The following is a 22407-nucleotide window of genomic DNA, read 5'->3' on the forward strand; positions in this document are numbered from 1 at the left end:
TTGTCCAATTTTGCACAGCTTCAATCTTGCTGAGCAAAGGCCTTATTTCTCCACCTCCTACCTCATGTCCAAGGTAGACCACCTTACTTTGACCAATCTGGCACTTACTGGCTTTGATTGTCAAATGGGCCTGTTCAATGGCCTGCAACACATGTCCTAGGTGGTTCACATGCTCCTCCCAGGAGTGGCTGAAGACTGCAATGTCATCCAAGTATGCCATGCAGAAGTCTTCCATCCCAGTTAGAACTTGGTTCACCATCCTTTGGAATGTGGCAGGTGCATTTTTTAGTCCAAAAGGCATGACCTTAAACTGGTACAAGCCAACTGGGGTTGAAAATGCAGTTTTCTCCTTGGCATGGTCTGTCAGGGCTATTTGCCAATAGCCTGACGTCAGGTCAAATGTGCTGAGGTACTTGGCTGCACCAAGTTTATCCACCAACTCATCTGTCCTGGGCAAAGGGTGGGCATCAGTCTTGGTGACTGCATTTAGAGCTCTATAGTCCACACAGAATCTCAAGTCTTTGGATCCTGCCTTTGGTACTAACACAACTGGGCTAGACCATGGACTAGTAGAGGGCTCTATTACCCCGAGATCAAGCATCTTCTTGACCTCTCCTTTGATGTGGGTTCTGATATGTTCTGACATTCTGTATCCTCTGCTTTTGACTGGCAGACAGTCACCAGTGAGTATCTCATGCTGGCCCCAAGGGGTCAAGCCTGGTGACAGTGAGAACAGGGAGGCAAACTGATTTAACATAGATTTGCACTCCTCTTGTTGCTCAGGTGTCAGGTCTGAAGAGAGATTGACTCCTTCAACTTTTTCATCTAAAGGCACACCTCTGAGGAGATCAGGGAGAGATTCACTCTCTTCTTCCTCTGCAGCTGAAGCTAGAAGCAAGGCTCCTACATCAGGTCTGGAGATGTATGCTTTTAGTCGGTTGGTGTGGAAGACTCTAGGAGCTTCCCTGGGTCTGCCCAGATCCACCAGATAGTTGACCTCTCCAAGTTTTCCCACAATCTTGAAGGGTCCCATCCATTTGTCTTGCAAGGCCCTCTGCCTTGTTGGGAGCATAACTAGAACTAGCTGGTCTTGAGTAAACTCAACCATGTTAGCCTTCTGGTCGTGCCAATGTTTGACCAGAGCTTGACCAGCTTTCAAGTTGTCACTTGCTTCTGCCATCATGTGTGACATTCTCCTCCGGAGACCTATCACATAGTCAGTCACTCTGACTGGCTTGAGGGGAGGAGCACCTTCCAATCCCTCCTTAATCAGGGCCAATGGACCTCTGACTGGATGGCCATAGAGAAGCTCAAAGGGAGAATAACCTACTCCCTCCTGAGGGACTTCTCTATAAGCAAAGAGAAGGCATGGCAGTAGAAGGTCCCACTTTTTCTTAAGGGGTTCTTCTAAAGCACCTATCATGCTCTTCATGGTTCTGTTAAACCTTTCAACCAACCCGTTTGTCTGAGGGTGGTATGCGGTTGAGAACTTGTAGGTAACTCCACAGGTTTTCCACATGGCTTTCATGTAGTGGGACATAAAGTTTGACCCCCTGTCAGAGATTACCTCCTTAGGAAACCCAACCCTGGTAAAAATACCAAGGAGGGCCTTAGCCACAGCCGGAGCTGTAACAGTCCTCATAGGAATTGCCTCAGGGTACCTAGTAGCATGGTCTACTACAACAAGGATAAACCTGTTGCCTGAGGAGGTTGGGGGATCAAGGGGACCAACAATGTCAATCCCTACCCTCTCAAATGGGACTCCCACAACTGGGAGAGGCACTAAAGGTGCCACATTCTTGGAACCAACCTTACCAGATGTCTGGCAGGTGTGGCAGCTCTTACAATATCTATCTACTTCAGCCCCCATCTTTGGCCAATAAAAGTAGAGAGAGAGCCTTTCCTTGGTCTTCTTGAAACTCAAGTGACCAGCCAAAGGTATCTCATGGGCTAGTTGTAAGAACTGTTGTCTGTTCTCTTGTGGGACTACAAGGCGTTTGTAGTCTCCAGGTTCAGACACAGTCGGTTCACTGTAGAAGAGGCCATCTTCCCAGTGTAACCTATACTTCCCAGGCTCTTGCCCATCAGCCTGAGAAGCTGCCTGGTGGCGGAGACCTTCCAGAGTTGGACATTCTCTTTGCCCCTTACGAAAAGCTGCCCTGCTAGGCCCACCTTCTGCCAGTAAAGACTGCAGCTCAGGATGGTCCTCAGGGTCCAAATCTCCAATAAGGTTGGGGCCTCCTCCTAGCTCTTCCTCAGTCTAGCTCAACCACACAGGGTTGTACCTCCCTCTCAGCCTCAGCTGGAGGTGGAGTTACAGGTGTAACTTTGGACAACCTAGGGGAAGTCCTTGTTGGAAGCACTGGAGTGCTTGCTGCTGGCTTTTTCCTAGGAGTCTTGCGTTGCCCCTTTGGTCCTGATCTGGTAGTTACTGCAGTAAGTTGCTCCAGTGGGAGAGGAGTGATTTCTGTCATCATCTCCTGAGATAACCCTCGCAGGGTTTTCTCTCTTGCAGGTTTTGTGAGCTCCTGTAACCTTTTGCTAGGTGGTCTGGGGGTATGTGACACAACTCCAAGAGCTTTGAGGTCATTACCCAACAGAACCCTACCTGGCACTTCACATTGTACACTGACAGGTATTTTTACAGCCATATCATTACATTGGATGAGAACTGGTAACTGGGGACACATCTGCACAGGCCCACCAGCTAACTTGGTGAGGCATTTGGGTGCCTTAGCAACATCCTCTGCCTTGAAAAATGATTCATCCACCACAGTTATGCTGGCTCCAGTGTCCCTAATGGCAGGAGTCTCCTGACCATTCACCTGGACACTGTCCTTATAATACTCTTTAGTATTATCTGGGATAGAGTTATAGACATCTAAATTCTGTTGTTCCCACAACCCCAGAGAGACTAAAGAAACACTAGCTGAGACTCCAGTGGGTTCATCAGCTAGTAATAGAAAGTTTCCACTTGCCATATGTACTTCCTCTTCTGGAGCGAAGGCTAAGGAGGCAAGCTGGACCCCTGAAGGTTTACCCTTACATCTGGGATCTCCTTTCACATGGTCAGTAGCCTTACAAACAAAGCATGAGCCAAAGGCTCGCTGGAATGGAGGCTTGTTCTGACCTCCTTCTGGTCTGTGACCAGAAGGTACACTAGCCTGATTTGGTTTCCCTTGTGGCTTACCCTTATAGTTTTGTTTGGGGCCCTCTTTGGAATTTGTAGTATTAGAATTCTCTTTGGAGTCCTTTTTAGGCTGTTTCTCCCCATCCTTCTTCTGAGTTACCCCAGAATCCTTGTGAGTGGCCCAGTTGGCAACCCACAAGTCAGCAGCCTTAGCTAGTTTCCGGGAATCTAATTCCCTGGAATCAGCCAAGTGTTGTCTGAGCTCAGGAGAGCAGGCATCATAAATAGTCTCCAACATAAACAAATTCTTCATACCTTCATAAGTGTTCACCTTGTAACCCTTAATCCATCCCTCTAAGTTTTTCAACCCTTCACTCACCCAGGTAGCCCAAGGGGTACCATCATGCTTTTTGAGGCTCCTAAACCTCTTAAGATACTGGGAAGGGGTCTTCCCAAACCTAGCTATTAAAGCTAGCTTCACACATTCATAGTCCTTCTTATCCTCCTCCCCCATCTCCATTACCACATCAGTTGCAGCAGGGGGAAGCCTAGAGAACAACCAGGTGAGTAAGTCATTTCCTGTGATGTTCTGGAGCCCATGATTATATTCAAACAGAGACAACCAATCCAACACATCCAACTTAGGCTCATACATACCAACCAATTCTTTAGGCATCCGGGGTCTTTTAGGACTGGAACTTCTAGAGGAGCCAGAGAGAGAAGCATTCTCAACAGATAATTTCTTCATTTCTAAGTCATACTTGAGCTCCATTTCCCTTAGCCTTAGTTCTTTGTCAGTTTGAGCATTAAGTTTCTTATACTCCAATTCTAGTTTCATTTTCTCCAGTTCAAAGTACTGAGGACTAAATGTGGGACCTGGTAAAGGTCCAGTAGGTACAGCAGGTAGAGCAGGCAGAGGCCTAGGGGGGACAGTCACAACAGCCTCACCCTCCTCTTCTGACTCTTCCTCAGAATCATCAACATTTTGCTCCATGTTAACTTCAATACTGTCATCTACAGTTGCTGGAGTGGTAGGTTCCTCTGAACCATCACCCAGACTTTGGTTAGCTAACAATCTTTCAATCAGCTCCATTTTCTTGCCCTTAGTCAGGAGATCCTTATGTTTACAGAGCACTCTTAAACAATCAGCAGTTTTGGCTGCAAGGGACTCTTGACTATAGCTTTCTATAACTGACATGTTAGAGGATTACTTTTACAGTGCTAAGCTTTGTGGTTAGTTGCACTAAGGTATCTAAAGCACAATAAAATGTATACTCAATACAAATCCCACCGCTGTACACCAGTGTTAGGCAGAAACCTGTGCAGTTCCCTTGGGGAACACTGCAAAAGATTTAAGACTACAGGTATAGCAGTAAACCCACTTGGTAGCAGTCTGCACCACCCAGATTTACCTGGTAGCTGTGGCTGAGCAGTCAGACTTCCCTCAAGAAGAGTTAGGCAGTATGCAAAGTATACACAATATGTACTCAGACACAATAGCACAAGCAAACACTGACCAGAGCTTGGTTTCAAAAGTATATAGTTATTTATTTTCAAGAACACATAAGTTGAAAACACTCTAGCAAAATATAGTAAAACACTCCAAACACAGTTATATGGAAAGCAGTCCCAATCCTTATTCCTATCTAGACAACTCTAGGTTAACACCACATAATTCAAACAGAGGTGAGCGCTTAACGTTAGATGACACTCTAGTAGGTAAAAAGAAGGGAGGGAGAAGGAGCAGAATTAGGATAAACACACCACTCTAAGGTTAAGAACACTTTTTGTAAGCTCAAAGAAGCACAAAGTCACAGGTGAGCAAAAGTCACTAAGCAGGGACCACTCTTAGAGCAGACAGAGCGAAAACGTGCCCAAGATCACACAGTTGGTAGGGATTCAGAGTCTTGCAAAAGAGTTCGGAAAAGAGTTAGAGAGGCTTAGAAAGTTTAGCCAAAGTGTCCCAGGCAATCCCAGGATCGAAAGCCGGGGGCTAAAACTACCCCGTACAGTCGGTGGCAAGGGAAGCCAGGCGGAACACGGTACCTTAACGGAAAGGATCCTCCAGCGGGGGCAGTTGTTCCAGGCAGTGGCAGCAAGGCTCGACGTCGGTCAGGGGAGAAGAAGTTCTCGCTGAAGAGCAGAAGAAGAAGGTCGTTGCACTGCCCGGAAAGAAACCAGCCGCGGAGTCCTCCGGTTAAAGGGTTGTACCGACTTTCGCGGTTGGGGTAAAAGTGGTGGGTATTCCGGTTGCCGGGGTGCTTGGCACTGGCAAGGCGGCCACGAGATACCTCGAAGAGCGGAAAGAAGGTGAAAACTGGTTGTCCCCACCAGTCAAGGGAAGGAACCACTCCGTTAAGAGTTCTCCTCGGTCGTCGGGAAAAGTGGTGAGATGGTTCAGCAGGGCTCCACCGGCGGTGTCGTCGTAGCAGATCAGCTCAGCTCGTCCCTCGTTGGATTCTTAGGTCCTGTGGCGACTTCTGAAGTTCCAGTCCCCAAAGCCCTGCTTTTATGCAGCAAACCCCCATTCACCCAGCCTAGCTGTCACTCAAACATGCTAAGTGGTGAGCTGGCCGGCTCACCACTTGGGCCAATCAGGACGGAGTGCGACTTGAGTTACCTAGGTAACTCAGTCCAGGGTGCCTAAATCCCCCTCCACCCCTCCTAAGTACCCCAGACAGAGTGGCACCACTTTGGAGGGCTTCTGTGGAGAAGCCCGCCAAAAGTGGGACAAAGGGCTCCACTTTGGGTCAGAGTTACAGAGGCGAATGCCAACGCCATTTTAGCATCAAGTTTTGGCAAAAAATCCCAACCGGAGTTATAATAATAAATATATAAACCGGCGGTATGTTTAAGGCTACCGTAAATAAATAATTAAATGTGTTAGCCTAAAACAATGGGAAATCCCATAGGAAAATATTCGCGGTCGAATATAAAACGTAATTTACACTGCCACCAGCCAAAACTCGATCAGGGGGGACGGAGACGTGCCCCCTCGACTAACAGACACTGGGGCAATCGAATTGCCCCAGCCAGTACGTCCACAATATGATGGTTTGTACTGGTTCTGTTCAGGATTTAAGACTAGTAAAGTCTTTGGTGACTTTACATGCCCTGGGAGACAGTAGTCAGTCCCAGGGTATGGAGTCTATGTTGGGGAGTCCCTAGGACACCCCTGGGTTACGGCACCGAGGGTGCTGTGTAACCCACATCACAAAAATATGAGGCCCTATGGAGTAAAAGACCCCATAGCCCATTCAACACAAGGTTTAACCAAGAAAACACACTTCAACATGCCCAAGAGTGAGGGTAAAAGAGTCTCACTCTTGGCAGGAGAAAAAAATAAACCCCAGCAATCCAGCAAAGCTGCTGGGGGACTCACTAGGTAGGGAAATTCAGCCTAAACAGAGAATTCTCCCTAACACTCAGCATTGAAGATTTTGCGGCAGGAGGACTTCAGGATCTGCAGACAAAAACCTGGTCAGTGGATTCCTTGTTTTGGTGACTGAAAACAAGACCGCAGAAGGAACTTTGCAGCAGGGCTCAATGGAGAAGACTGTGGGCAAGATTTTCCTCACGGCTGAATGCAGTTCTGCCAATTTGGCGCCTTTGCAAGGAGCACAGAAGAAGACCGAGAATCATGGTTGAATTCTCATCGTTACAAAGGTCCAGCACTCTGAGGGGACTTTTCTGACTAGATTTGTATCTCTGGAGATACACCAGAAAGCCCACGAAGTGTCAGCGAAATTCAGAAGATGGGTCGAGGTCCCAGGGTATTGGGGTATTGCAGCCTGCAAGGTTGCAGCAACGCGGGGATGGCTCAAAATACAGGTCGTCTTGAGTCTAGTGGGTCTCACCAGGCTCTGGGTCGTCTTTTTCTGAGTCCCCAGGTCGATTGGAAGGAAGGCTCTGGTTACACAGCAGGCTCTTCGGTCGCTGGAAATTGTTTCAGCCGCTTTTCCTTCATCATCCTCTTCGGTTTCATTTCCATTGGTCGACTTGTTTTCAGCTTTCAGGTTCGCAGCATTCAACTTCTGCATTCTTTCCCTGCATTTTACAACAAGGGGCAGTTTGGTTGTCCAATCAGGACAGCCACCGACCCCATCCTCCCCCGCACCGCTGGGATTTGTCCCCATTCAGGCAAGGAGGAAGACAAAGGCCTGCAGAGTTTTGGACTCCTCCCGCGCTTCATGCCTCCACAGATAGACTGGAGCCTGGGTGGGGAGTCCTGCCAAAGATAAAAATCCCACAGAGGAATTTCCCGCCCTGGATGTCAGGGGAAGGTACAAGAAAGGACAAGAAACACTAAAATGGCGAAAAAAGAAGATTGGGGCGATTTTGGTAAAATGAGCACCCTTGGGTGCCATTACTGCAGCTTTGCACACATCCTGTGGTAAAGGTGCACCAAATTAATACAAGGTATCACTTCCACCAGCCATTGAAGGTAAGCTTGTCCCTGTAACAGAATTGTTACAGTTTTAGTGTGAAAGGAGATACATTGTATCTCCCCAGCACCAAACATAAGGTGGGGTGTGCTGGTTTTACAAAATAAAATGTAAAAGGGATCCACAGATCTTTTCTACCCCTGGGAACTGTAGTTCTCTCAAGGTTAGCCAGAGAAAGTTAAAAGGGGAGCCCCTGGGGCAACCCAGCAACAACAGGCACTTATTGCCAAAAAGTTGTTACAGAGGATAACTTTAAAAAGACATTATGCAGAGTAAAAGATTGTTGAGTGTGGAAAAAGTTTCCCACTCAGAGGTATGAAAGGAAAAGGTTCTGGGGTTGACCCAGGTCAGGAAGATTAACGATTTCTATGTAAATCTTACCTAACAAGTACCAAATATGTGAGATGATTGTTGAGAGTGCGTTCAGCCTGAACAGCTGTTGCGAGCTACCTTGATGCTGTTTTGTGAGAGGTCACTGCACTGATATTGTGCTATTTGTTTGCTGCATGTGGAGCTTGGGACATTGCGGCTGCCCAATGTCATGAATGAATTCCTTGGAAAAATACCAGACTTACACTTTTGCTCTCCAAATATAAATTTTATTTGATTGATTACACAGTCGATTCAATACATTGTTTCTCAGTTGTGAGGGTTGTAAGGTTCACCCTCAGTTGATTCAATACATTGTTTGTCAGTTGTGAGGGTTATAAGGTTCACCCTCTACACATGTTTCACCTTGCTTGTGTTGGCAAGGATCTTCAGGAGGGATTTTTAACGTATAGTTATGCTGGTTGGAGCTAAAGAGAAAAAAGGAACAGAAAGAAAAAAGCAGCAAATCAATGCTTTATAGAGCAGATCATCATCAGGTTCGCCCTATTCAAGTTTATTTATATACGGTACCTACTTACATATATTGGGATTTCCTTGTTAGTGCTAGCTTCTGATATTACATCAATTTCCTTCATCGTCTCATTTTTTAACACAAATTCGTTGTCTATATCCAAAGTTTTCTGAACAATCTACAAAAAAATATAATTTTTAAAAGTGTGGTTGATGTTAGCGTGGCTGTTTGCCTATTACAGTTGAAAAGTAACATCTTCTTTAACAAAAATAAGTTCTGCCATTTAGAATATGCTAGGTTGCTGTTGTTGGCACATATTGCTTATGTGAAGATGATGACTTACAGGACCTGTGGTCAACTAATCTGAGCTGGGTGCATCTGAAATATCAGAGCGCAGGTGTCTAGGGACTTGGCATTGGCAGAGGCTAGTTTATTGTTCCACTCTCCAGTGAGTACAACATCCAAGGTGCAGGAGGAGCACAGATGATGGGATACTAATTAAGATTTACTCGGGTCAGGATGTTCCCTGAAGCATAGGACACGGCAGCAAAACTGCAGTTAAAGTGGACCCAGCACTCTAGTCACAGGCGGCGCAGGGGGGTACCAGGCATCAGGAAACAGTCCCTCAATGAGAAACTGTGTCTGAAGGCGATCCAATCTTTTTTAGAAAGAGCAGATCGTAGGGGAGTAACAGCAAGTCACTCAACATTTCAGCAAGTTAGCAGGGGCACCCAACTGTGTTCCAACAATGACAGGAAGACTTCAAGGAGAGCATAAGAATTGCAGGCTTGGTGATTTCAGCACGGTAGGCCAAAGGTTTCTGCTATGAAGGCTGGGAGGAAGTAGAAGATTTTGGCAGAGATGCTTCAAGCAGGTAGAGACAGTGGAGCATACCTAAAAGGACAGCGTCAAGCCAATTCAGTATGACCTAGCATCATCAGGAGTCATCGATTTTACCGGCAGAGCCTCCAGTTATGTTTCAAAAATGCATCTGAAATTGGCACCTTGTTTTCTCATCAGATATACACATCCACATATATGCTGGGCAACCATGTCCTCCAATCTGCAAGCATGTAATTTCAAGTTTGGGCAGCCAGCCAATCAGGGCTAGACAGTCCCACTTCTAATCACCCAAGCAGATGTGGGTTGGGAAGACTGGAAGACCCCAACCCAGACTAAAATGGAAAAGGCATTCACCACGAGGCCTTTAGACAGACAAGCCTGGTTGACCACAAAACAAAATGATGGGGTTATGGAACTTTTAAAAAGCCTTAGTACCCAAATGGACACCATGTATGAGTATTTGGTTACTAATATGGTATAAAGTCCATAAAACAAATTCATAGCTGTCACTAGCCTACTCGCCAACACTTTGAGTTCTACAAATCTCCCATGGACAGAAAGGGATGCTTAAAAAGTACTCCACCCCTCATCGCCATATAGGATCCCAGCACATCTGTAATAAGTAGCAGTGGCAAAGGTACTAAAGTACGTAAAGTCTTTTTGACCTCCAAAAGAAAGTAAAACATTCAGGACAAATTGCAAATGGTTGAACACACACAGTTAGAAAAGGGATTCAGAAATTGAATTTTGCCATAACATTCTCATTTCGAAGTAGATCGGTGTGGGCCTTTGCTTCTTAGACTGAGGAGATGTTACGCTGAGGTGAATGTTTGTAAGTTTTGGTATGAAGGATGTTTTCTGATACGTTTTCTTTTCTCTAGATTGTGAAAGCACTATTTTACCTTAAAGAAAAGCATGGTGTCATTCATAGAGATGTCAAACCTTCCAACATTCTGCTGGATGAAAGGGGACAGATCAAGCTATGTGACTTTGGAATTAGCGGAAGGCTGGTGGACTCCAAGGCCAAGACCCGAAGTGCAGGCTGTGCTGCCTACATGGCGGTAAGCATTGGAAAATGAGCCAAGTCAAGCTTGGAAAGCACATTGCATGCAGTGATTTACCAAGATTTGTACAATTCAGTGGGTTGGTAGGGTAGAAATGAAATGCAAAGATGATGGTTGTGCCTTGATGCCAGCTTTTGAGCATTTTTTATACAACGTAACGTATGTAAAAGTGATCTGATGCTGGGCTCACAGTTCACTCTAGACAACAATATCTGATTCAAGGGTTTTATTTAATCAAAATAACATTGAGAAGGCCCTTGGGCAAAGGGACAACTTAAAACTTATTTTAAGAACTATGGCTATATGAACTGAAATCCTGAAAGAGTCCACACAGGGCCCACTGACAACTTCCGCCCCTATTAAGTACAAGTATCCAAGGGGTGAGTCTGAATCCTCTTCTCTTCCCTAATAGTGTTAACCTTGGTAAGACTGTTGTACAGGCAAGAGTACAATCCCTCTTAGTTCAAATGGCAGCAAAACAACTCATCCGCCTAGGGCTCTGCAACCTTTGGCTCTCCAGATATTCTGGACTACAGCTCTCATTATCCCACACCTCTGACAATGCATGATAGGGCTAATGGTAGTTGTAGTTCAAAATAGCTTGCAGAGCAGAGGGTTGCAGATACCCGTTTGATTAGTCTGTGGTCAGAGGGATGGGAGGGGGGCCGCCCTATGGATTCTTCAGGTGTGGAGGTTGAGTTTGGAGTTTCCAGACCTGTTGAGTTCTCCACCTCTCCAGTCCCCTGTACTCCATACTGTGTGGGCGCCCCCCCCTTTAAGAGATGAGACCAAAATCATTTGTACAGCAAGAGTGCATTCCCTTTTAAATCTGAAGGCATGTGAGGGTGCAGCTACAATAGTCCTATGGCCCGCAAGCCCCCACCCTCTTGTGCCACCCACCAGTTCCTTTTCATCCATTGATAGGACAGTTAACCTTTCCCTCGATGCTTCTTTTTGGCGAGCTCTTCCTGAAGTGTTTTTTTTTCTTTTTCAATTCCTTATACCCGTCCTTGAAGGTACTTCCAGTTGTCTGCTGAGTTCAGCAGATGAGTATTCTGGTGGAGTACTTTTCCCACATCAGACCCGCATATACTCTGCCTCGAGGCTGGTCATCAGTGGGACGCATGTCGCTTGTGACATACTTAACACCACAGTGTTAAACATTTGTATCACTCGATGGAGATTTCCTTCTAGTTCCTCTGCATGCCATCTAGTCGATTCTGCTGGTGGGAAGACCCGAGTGGACAAGGTTAAGTACACCTTTCTTTTATAGGACCGCTCTGCGGGAGATTACTTTCCAGGGAGTTCCTCAACCATGACAGGTTGGTGATATGACCATTCGACAAGTCTACTTGCCTAAACGGGAATCCCCAGAAATCTGCAGAGCTCTTCAGCTGGGCACAGGCCCAAGGCCCATAGGGCTACTGATCCCTGCCCCTTGGCCAAGGGGCTCATTAGCTCTGCTACTAGGTCAAGATGCGAGGGGACGTTCTACATGGGAGGCCTACTGCTGGCACTTTCTCTGAGGTCCCAAACCTACCAACTACCATGCTGCACCACATACTGTATTTCTCCTGAGGATTCAGAGGAAACTTTCTACTATGCCTCTGCTCTGGACTCTAGTCTCTCAGGCATCCCTGAGGTATGATATCTCAGTGCCATTAACAAAATGGCCACCAGATGTGACGCTGAGGCAGTCGACCGTATCCCTGTGCAATTCATCACCATTGGAGATAGCAGCAGGACCTAAGGATCTTCAGGAATCTTGTCCTCCTCCTGGGCTGCCTCTTATTGTATCCAAGTATGATTGTGCCCCTTGTTTTTACTGGTAATCAGTTCAAAAATCCTTGTGCCCTGTGTACCGGACATATTCCTTGGTGCCAAGCATGTCAACTCTTCAAACCAAAAACTTAGTACACTTTCCGATGGGAAATTCTTGGTTTCCCAGTTCAGGAAGACAACAATCAAGCTAATTATGAGTGCGGTGGACACACAAACATTGGAGAGGCTGTGATATATGGCAAACCCCTGGAGGGGCAGGTGCACTGCAAAACAATAACTCCAGAGTAGTGGTCCCTGTTAAGAAATGTTTTCTTTTTACAACTTTACCCCCATAGTTTCCTATGGATCCCCATTCCTGCTCTGTTTTTGATCCTGTCCTGACTTTTTGAAGGGAAGTAAAGCCTTCAGCTTCACTTCTCTTGTATTTTGTTCACATTTTATGGGGAAACTGATCAGTCTTTCAGACTGTCAGCACTGGGAAACGTATTCCCTTTTTGAATTCTCGTATTTTTAACATTGCACACTGCATCCTACAATGCAGTGCAAGGGGGATACTTTTGTATCACCCTAGCATTTTGCAGTTTTTTTGCTTACTTTTATATCAGCCTAAAGACAAGCTGATGGAAGCAGTTACATTTTTACCATTTTTGCATTATTTGTGGTGTGCACATTTGTGCTTTCTGAATACAGCTACTAAACGTGGCTAGTACCATAAAATGGCTGTGCCATGAGATTCGTGCTTGTTCTTTGGCCATATTTTAGTTTGGCCTTCCTTTTGCCTCCTCGTGTTATGAAAGTTCTTATATGGTCAGGCAGGTGAGTGATGCCCAGGAGTTGCGAGTACGAGGATTCTCTGGTCGGGTGCAGCTGCAAGTTGCAACCTCTGACGATGAAGAAATGCAAGAAACACCAATGTAAACCTCCTCTGGATACCTCGGGTTGAAGAAAGGGAAGGTCCAATGATTGTCTCCGCACATAGGCAACGACGGGAGTCCATCTAGTCACGGTCACAGAAGCTTCTCCAGGAGAGGATCCCTTGATGCGGTTACGCTGAACTTCAGGGATAAGGATACTTGTGGCATAATTTGGCGACCACCGAAGGTCTGGGCTTGAACGCTTAACGGACACGCTTCTAGTGAGGTAGCTGTGATGAATCTAGTGAGATCATCACGGGGTCCCCGGTATGGGCCTCCTCCTATGTGATCAGGGGAATGCAGCCGCTACCCGATTCTGACACTGGTGGTGGTATCATGTGCGAGGAGACTCGTGGGAGGAAACTCGTGATGAGGCAATTGGTGTACTGATCTCATGATTCCCCTATACTTCCTAAAATATTGATGGTTTATTGTAAAATAGAACAAACTAATGCAACACAATCCTGTATGGACTACAGTACCCGTTATGGTACTTGGACGAGGAAGAAGGGCTCAGAGGCAGTGAGGACTCAGGTTTACCAAAAGGTGCAGTCTAGTTGTTACAGGTGAAAGCACCTGAGCGGGACATTTAAATCCCAAAATGAGGCACAGGGAACTGCTCCAGAAATAATCACACCAGCTGATGCCGTTGCGCAGAGTGTAGGCTAGCAGCATTGCAGAGGAGAGCCCAGCTGATGAGGCAATGTACTCCCAACTCAGCACACAGCGTGTCTGAGAGAGCAGCTGCGGAGGATCAACAAAGCTGTCAGAGCTCCAAGAGACAGACACGCAGCTCACCGAAGGTACGCGGAACAGACCGGATGCCAGAGGTCTACTGCAACAGTTGACCGTGAGAAGGAACTGCCGAAGAATGCCGGTGAGTTGGCCAGATGCAAACGCTGACCGTGGGTGCTCTGCATGAGAAACTTGTTACAGCCCCATCATTTAGAATATCAAACCATTAATGAAACAAAGCAGAAGTGGCATTATTTTGAATACTAAACCATTAAAGAAATGAAGCAGAGTGGCAAGAACGTAAGTTCCCTTAAATGGGACTACAATTGCGAAAGGTTTACAACCAGCATTGCCAACAGCCAAGAGGCTGTGAGAATCCCACAAAAAAAAAACAACAAAGGCATCCCCCTTTAGGAGATGTACATTGGGGAAAGCATGTATGCCGCATTGCCAACAGCCAACAGCCTGAAACCATTCAGAGGCGACAAGGGTGCAACCATCTCTTTTTGGGGTATCAGCTGGGGGAAACTAATAACCCAGACTGCCAACATTCGAGCGACTGCCAAGAAACAGTTGAGAGACATTTCGAGAATAATTATTCAAATGGATTGTGTCCTTCCATGTATTCCTTATTTTAGATATATCCTTACCTCCAGCTTTGCTGCTTCGGAAAAACATTTTTCTCTTTCTCTCCACCAGAGGGCGCTCCTCTCGAGGCCGCAGCGTATATGTCCCTCAGCGGCATCCGTCGAGCACCAACGTCATCCGCTGTATAAATGCATCGAATGTGCCCATTGGCCTCAGTTCCATTTTTCCGTTCGCTTCGGATCGTTACAAATGGCGATTCAGTTTTCCATGAGAAAAATATCTTCATCGAACCCTTCCACACCGAAGACGGGATTCAAGAAATGCCAGAAATGTGGAAAGAAAATATCTTTGACTGATCCACACAAAAATTGCCTCTTGTGCCTCGGTTCTGACCACCGTATTGATGACTGCGGTTCTTGCCAGTGGATGACCCATAAGGCCTTAAAAGAATGTAGAGGTAAACTGGCGATGGGGGAGGGTTCATCGAAGTCTTCTTCAAATGGCAGGAAAGACTCTGCGAGTCTTCGGTGAAACACCATAAAAAATACAGGTCGAGGAGCAGATCTGGGAAGTTGTTTTCTTTGTCCTCCAAAAAGACGAAGAAAAGACGGCACCAATCGCCCTCTTCCTCTTCTTCCTCGACGTCATCTGAGGAAGTGATATCATGCCCTTCGAAACATGACTCCCCGAGGAAATGGGAAGCATTTAGAGTTTCTATGTTAACATTTTTTGAGAAAACGGCCCAGACCCCCTCATCAAAGTCGAAGACATTGCCCCTGCTCACGAGAAACGTGACAGGGGAAGATCTAAAACAAGAAAGTCTGGCAAAAAGTTGTCGAGTGTCACCCAGGGACTCTTCCCGGTCACCTCATGAAAAAAACCTACCGGTGCATAAACCAGAGGTAGAAGGAAACATGGTGGCGTCAGGCTCTCATTCCTCATCGAGGTCGACATTGAAAACGCCCTCGAAGTCATCGAAGGTAATCGAGTACAAGACGTCGACAACTCATCCTAAAAAGGTCACGTCGAGTATACAATTGACATCTTCGAAGGCTCCTTCAACAGTGTCGATGGTTTCCACAATTCCCTTGACGATTCCTTTGAGGATATCGAAAGCTACCTCAACAATATCAAAGGTTGTTGCGACAGCATCGACGCCATCAAAGTTTTTGTCGACGCCCACGCCCTATACCAATGGAAAAACCTGCATTGCCTGAAAAGGTTTTTCATCCTGAAAGTAGACATGATTTTATTTTAGGACCATGTCATCAATATATGAGGGAGAGTAATCCGCAGATCAAGAAGTTACTTCTACTGGTGTTAAATTCAGCACAAGACCTGTCCCTGAGGAGTTAGTTGACCCTCAATCTAAGATACAAGATATACATGAATGCTTGCAATCAGCAAGTGGTCTGGATACCACTCCAGAATACGAATTTAATAAACTAGACCCTGCAGAACATGCTGATGTGAGCTGCAGAAAATTGAGTCACTGAATTTATGGGATGTGGTAGAAATTCACTGGTCTATCAAGATGATGATATGACTGATATCCCTTCAGGAGGACCTCAGCAAGACCCCATATTTCCCTTTCATATTGCCTTACAAAGGAGAGTTGATTCTGCATGGGAACATCCTGAAGCCATTCCAGCAGTTAATAAAAGTTTGTGTCGAAATATAGACGCTGTAATTCTGACCCAAAGTACTTAAGCAAACACCCATCTCCAGAAAGTTTTGTAGTTCAAGCAGCTACCTCTACTAGAAATGCTGCATTCCCCACAATCTCCCCAGATAGGGATGATAAAAAGGTTGATGCATGGTCCAGGAAGATATTTACGTCAGGGAGCATGGCTTTAAAATCCACTAATGTAACGTGCACACTGGCAAGGTTTACACATCCCAGAAGGTGAGGAACGTGATGGGTTTCTAGCCATAATAAGGGATGGAAAGGAGGCTTCAGGAGAATGCCTCAATCAGGTTTGGACACAGCTGACAGTATCAGTAGGTTCATGACGTCTAGCACGGTGCTACGTAGATTTGCGTGGCTAGGAAAGTCGGGTTTTGCACCAGATGTGCAATCCAGGCTTCTTTATATGCAATTTGACGGCTCGAGGTTCTTTGGCAGCAAGGCATCCCAAAGAAAGACGGAGGACTGAGACCCATCTTAGACTTGACAAACTTGAACAAGTTCCTAAGGAAGGACAAGTTCAAGATGGTCACACTTTCTCAGATCCTTCAGGCTTTCCAACTTAAAAATTGGTTGGTATCATTGGACCTTCAGGATGCTTACTTTCATATGCCAATCCATCTTGAGCACAGAAAGTACCTGAGGTTTACGATTGAGTTCTGCCATTCGAGTTAACCTCCGCCCCAAGAGTTTTCATCAAGTTGATGGCATTAGTGGCAGCGAGTCTCAGGAGAGGGGGGATTCATGTCGACCCCTATCTGGACGCTTGGATGATCAGGGCACATTCTCCAGAACAAGCCCAGGATCATCTGTCCAAGACTTTTAAATTCAGAGAAAACCCTAGTTTGTGAAGGAATTGACAAAGTCAAACATGATACCATCACAGAAACTCCAGTTTATTGGAGCAGTCCTGGATACTTTCTCGGGCAAAGCCTCGCCTCCCGAATAGAGAGCTCACCACATTCTGCAGATGGTAACAAAATTCCAGAATGCCCAGTATCTTCCGGCCTTTGATTTTCTCAGGTTGCTCGGCCTGATGTCATCCTGCATTTTTCTGATGCCAGAAGCCAGATTGAGAATGAGATCCCTTCAATGGGCTCTCAGGACTCAATGGTCCCAATTCTCAGGGGAAATGTCAGATCTGTTGCAGGTTCCAGCCAATGTAGCACAGGATCTACAATGGTGGGCTTGCAGACATCATATCCTGAGAGGAGAATCTTTTTGGCAACCATGGCCGGAGATAACGGTAGTAACTTATGTCTCACTCACGGGGTGGGGAGCTCACACCAGCGGGTTGACAATCAGCAGTCGCTGGTCTCCATCGGAGTCCAAACTACACATCAACCTTTTGGAGCTAAGAGCGATCAGACTAGTGCTGAAGGCCTTCCTGCCCACTCTACGGGGAAAGAATGTCCTGATAATGACAGACAACATGGTGGCCATGTACTACCTCAACGAGAGAGGAGGAGTGTGGTCACTGCCACTGTGCAGAGAGGCGATGCAGCTCTGGTTCTGGGCAATACAAGAAGGGATCTCTCACTCGGCAGTTCATCTAGCCGGAGAACAAAACACTGCGGCGGACGCTCTGAGCAGGCAGAGCAGTCTCCCATGAGTGGGCGCTAGCTCAGGAAGTCATTCAAGAGATATTCAGACTTTGGGGAACCCTCCCACCCCCCAAGTGGATCTGTTCGCGACCGGTTTCAACCGGAAGTGCGAACTGTACTGCTCAAGAGAATTTCCCCCGAGAGGAGCTCTAGGGGACGTGTTCGTGGTGGATTGGGAGTTTCCACTTCTGTACGCGTTCCCTCCAGTCCCTGTGATCCCTCAAGTAATAAGGAGGTTGAGAAAGTTCAGGAAAACCATGATCCTAATTGCCCCGGATTGGGCCAGGAGAACGTGGTACCCGGACCTTCTGGACATGTCCATCTGCCCTCCAATACTTCTTCCAAAAAGAGAGGATCTTCTCTTGCGAGCGGAAGGTCATGTTCTCCATCCGAAGGTCAACACACTCAACATTCACGCATGGCTTCTGAGAGGTTGAGATATAAGGATTGGGACCATCCGGATGACGTGATGGAGATTTTGCTTTCGGCCAGAAGGCCAGCAACCAAACCTCTATCGGTGTTGTTGGGACAAGTTCAGTAACTGGTGCAGGGAAAAGAATGTGGACTCGTTTCAATATAATATTCCCACAATTCTATCTCATCTATTACACTTAGCTAATCTGAGGCTTCAGGTTGGCACGATAAAGGGATACTTAGCAGCGCTGTCCATTTTCAAGTGCTCCTCAGAGGAAGAATCTTATTTTTCGATACCTTTTTAATAATTCAATTCTTAAAAGGTCTAAATGTGTTTCCACCAATACCTTTTAAAGTTCCTGTGTGGGATTTAAACTTAGTTCTGAAATTACTCACATGCATTCCATTTGAGCCTTTACACTCTTGTCCACTAAGGCTCCTTACTTTGAAAACAATACTTCTTGTAGCATTGACATCAGCCCGCAGGGTGAGTTACATGCGCTTTCTAGCGGCCCTCCTCACACCATCTTTTATAAAGACAAAGTAGTGCTTAGAGTTAAACCATCATTTTTGCCAATTTCTTTTTCAGATTTTCACCTGTCACAAAAAACAACATTGCCTACTTTTTACCCTCCTCCTCAAGCAAGTAAGGAAGAGGAACGGCTACATAGACTAGACCCCAGAAGAGCTCTTAGCTTCTATATTTCAAGATTGGCAAAAATGTCAGTATGATCAACTTTTTTGTGGGGTACACTGGCCGCACATTAGGACTTGCTGTAACTAAACAAACATTATGTAGATGGATAATTTTGGCTATAACAGAATGTTATAGAATGGCTGGGAAAGAACCACCAGATGGGCTGAGGGCTCATTCGACCAGGAGCATGGCAACTTCGACAGCACTAAAAAAGTGTGTCCCTGTACAGGATATTTGTACAGCAGCCACATGGTCATCCGTGCATACATTCATAAAACATTATGCTCTAGACTCAACTTCTTATCAAAGAGGTTTGTTTGCTAAATCTGTACTCCAGTCTGTACATGAATAGAACATTTCTGTACTCCCACCTCCAATACAAACCACTTTGGGAATCTATCTAAGATGAGGAATACGTGGGAGGACACAATCCATTTGAAGAACAAGTACTCGCCAACTGTAACTTTCTTTCGATTGGATGTTCCTCCCACGTATTCCTCATTGTACCTCCCAGCCAACCCCACAGTACAGTTTACGTGATTTACACTCTAAATTCTTTTAAGGCTTGAGTCAAAAGAGGCATGCCTTTAACTACAATACATTGGTTACAATATACGAAAAACAGAACTGAGGCCAACGGGCACGCTCGAGGCATTTATACACCAGATGACGTCGGTGCTCGACGGATGCCGCCGAGGGACATTGATGCCACAGCCTCGAGAGGAGCACCCTCTGGTGGAGAGAGAAAGAGACCTTTTTTTTTTTCTTCAAAGCAGCAAAGCTGAAGGTAAGGATATATCTAAGATGAGGAATATGTGGTAGGAACATCCAATCGAAAGAACGTTACAGTTGGTAAGTAACTTTTTCTTCTATATCAAGTTCTCAGTTTGGGGAATACTGGAACACATATTACCAAGAGTCAAGAGAGTTTAAGAAAAGGCAGTTATTGTTCATCTCTCCTTCCAAGAGATGTTGGTGTGGAGAATCTTGTAATCAATAGTGCCAACAAGTTAGTTTTGATTTCTTCCTGGCTCGCGAGGGATCATAGTAGTTAGTCCTGGTAGGCGAATGGGAAAGAAGATGGTTCGAAGAAGTAGGTTTGTGGCAAAAAGGTGTTGGGGAAAGACCTTTGTTGTATCAAAGAACTTAACATTTTCATGTGTGACAAGCTGTGGCATCAACAAGAGTTGTTGCTCTGCTATCCTGACAAAAGTAGTTAATTTGAAGAATGTGTGAATTTCCTGATAATGGTTGGACATTTTGAAAATAACAATTTCTTTGGTTTTTAACTTGTGTTTGCGAAAGAAAGACATCTACCTTTCCAAGAAGGATACTGTGGAAAACACCAATTGTTATGAATTGTGAACAAACACTGGTGGAAAAGCTATTTGCTGTGTCAAGGGGCAAGACACATTAGATGGAAGAGACTTTTTGTGTTACCTTGAGCAAAACTTTGTTGAATCAGAACTGTGCTCAAGTATTCCTTGATTGATTCAGGGGAAGGGAGCCCAACCCTGGGCACAAGGGGTTCTTTCAAAAGCCTTCACATTTTGTTTAGTTGTACTAAAGATTTCCATACATTCCCTATTTCTCCAGCATGGGGTCTGGCATGGATTCACATGCTCATGAAAATTCCCTGTCGTCAGGCTGGGAATCCTCGGTAAAGAAAAAATCTGTTTGTTTCATTTCTAAACTGTCTTTCTCCTAATAACCAATCTCTGGTCTCTGGGCCATACTGCCCCCAGCCAATGACAGCCCTCTACCTAAACCCCTCCTCTGGCAACCATCTTCAGATTTTTACCTCAAGTTCAAGTGTTGGGAGTCCTTGTGCTGTAGCTCTCGAGCTTTTACTGTGTTTTGCGAATTTTCAAAGAGATTTCATCTCATTTTTCGGTCAATCGAGCCTCAAGCTCCACCGTTTCTACTTCCGATCAACGGGGACCCATTTCGGATTCTTCAACGCCCCTCAAGGGAGGAATTTTCGTCGGGTTTCACTTCTCAGAGGCTTCCGGAAGATCTTTGATGCCTACCCCGCATGGACATGGCCCAGGGAAAAGGAAACGCGCCGCCCGGACGCAGGCTCTTCAGGGGCTGCCCTGGAAGTGGACTGCAGAATGTCTTCAAGGAAGATGAACATTCTCGATGTCTCTACTGCCTTCATGGAGACAAAACGTACGTGGAGGAGGACTGTGCTTTTTGCAAGAACATGTCTGAGTGGACGATGAGGGATCGTCGTGCCCGCCTCACCAACTGGCTGGAGGGGAAGAGCCCAGCAGCGGGTGAGAAAAAGAAGTCTTGAGTGGTCTTTTAAGTCCTTTGAGGGTGCCCCGGCGACGGGGGCCCAACAAAAGGCTAAGCACCGCGGGCACCTGGAGCGCCTAACGTTCGGGCTCCTCGGCTGCCAGGCAGGGCGCAATTTCACAGACGCCACCGCTCTGGCTCGGGGAAGAGGAAAGCGGAAAACCCAGGTAAGCTTCGGGAGAAGTCCCGGTCGATCCCGACGACAGTCGAGGGGGAGCGAGGCAGTGACCCTCCCCTCAAGGTGAAGGCCTCAAGTGCCTCCAAGATCGTGAAGGCCTTGATTCACCCGGCTAAGGCCTCTTTCGAGGGAGTCGTGGCGGCCCTGGCGAAGCCTGTGGAGGCTACCCCAGTAGAGGCGACCTTGGGCCCTAGAGTTTCCCTGCCACCGCAGAGGGAATCTTCTTTCCAGCCCATTGAAACCCTGGTGGGAAAAGAGGGGGTGGGCTCGGTGGCCATCACGGACACGGATACAGCCTCTGAAGAAGAACTGGCTGGAGTTGTAAAGGTCCTGAGCAGGAAGTTCGAGGAGGTCCGGTCCCATGGGAGGGATCCCGAAGAGGCGGACCAGGAAAGCAACGGCAGTGGCGACGAGGAACACGTGGAGTCGGAATATTCCACTCCCCAACCGTCGTGCCTGTCGCAGCCGGTCCCTGGCCACAAGATAACTCGGGGCGATCTTGATGCCGATCTAGGCCTTGTGTACGGAGATAAGGACAAGGTTGCCCTTACCACCAACGGATGACCCAGCGGAGCCTGGACCGTCGGAAAGCCCTCTAAGCAAGCGGAGGAGAATTCATCCAACCCTCCTTTCCAGCCTTCTCGGCTCGCACAGCCTTCTTCCCCGTCTCCTGAGCCAAGGGATGATACAGGAACAGAGACAGCCACGACGGGGACGGATGACGACGGTGGTGACAATGGGATGGACCTTCCATCACCACCTGCTCGGGCCTCTCCACCCGATGAAATTGGCTCCTTCCACGCCATGATTTCCAGGGCTTCCGAGCTCTTCCAGCTCTGCCCCGTGGAAGAGAAGGACGGTTTCCTCTATCAACGACCAGAGGCCAAAAGGAAGACGGTCCTCTCGGTCCCGTTACTCGACGACATCTGGGACAAGGGGCTGTTGCTCCTGAAGAACGCATCCACGGCCCCTGCCAAGAGAGACCGGTATGAGAAGTAGTACTGGTTCCGGACCTACCCCGGATTCGGTTGTCCCCGCGGCAGCGGGGGCGACAGCATCAACTTCGACATCTCCGCTGGATGGCGAAGGGAAGAAATTGGATGCCATGGGACGATGGGTCATCTCGTCGGCAGCGACTACCATCAAAGCGGCCAATTCCCTCGCGATCGTGGCCCGCTACGACA

At 46.8% G+C, this 22407-nt stretch overlaps 1 protein-coding gene across 2 annotated transcripts in view; it reads left to right on the plus strand.

Moving 5' to 3' along the window:
• MAP2K7 (mitogen-activated protein kinase kinase 7) overlaps positions 1–22407 on the plus strand; it is an 849076-nt gene that overhangs the window by 528289 nt on the left and 298380 nt on the right. For both annotated transcript variants that reach the window (XM_069603992.1, XM_069603993.1), the window contains one exon: positions 10141–10320. In XM_069603992.1, the coding sequence (XP_069460093.1) occupies positions 10141–10320 (180 nt within the window). The remainder of the gene's footprint in view (positions 1–10140; positions 10321–22407) is intronic.

Source organism: Ambystoma mexicanum, chromosome 3q (genome assembly GCF_040938575.1).
Source record: "Ambystoma mexicanum isolate Mex_15411 chromosome 3q, UKY_AmexF1_1, whole genome shotgun sequence".
In the NCBI taxonomy this organism is placed as follows: Eukaryota; Metazoa; Chordata; class Amphibia; order Caudata; family Ambystomatidae; genus Ambystoma; species Ambystoma mexicanum.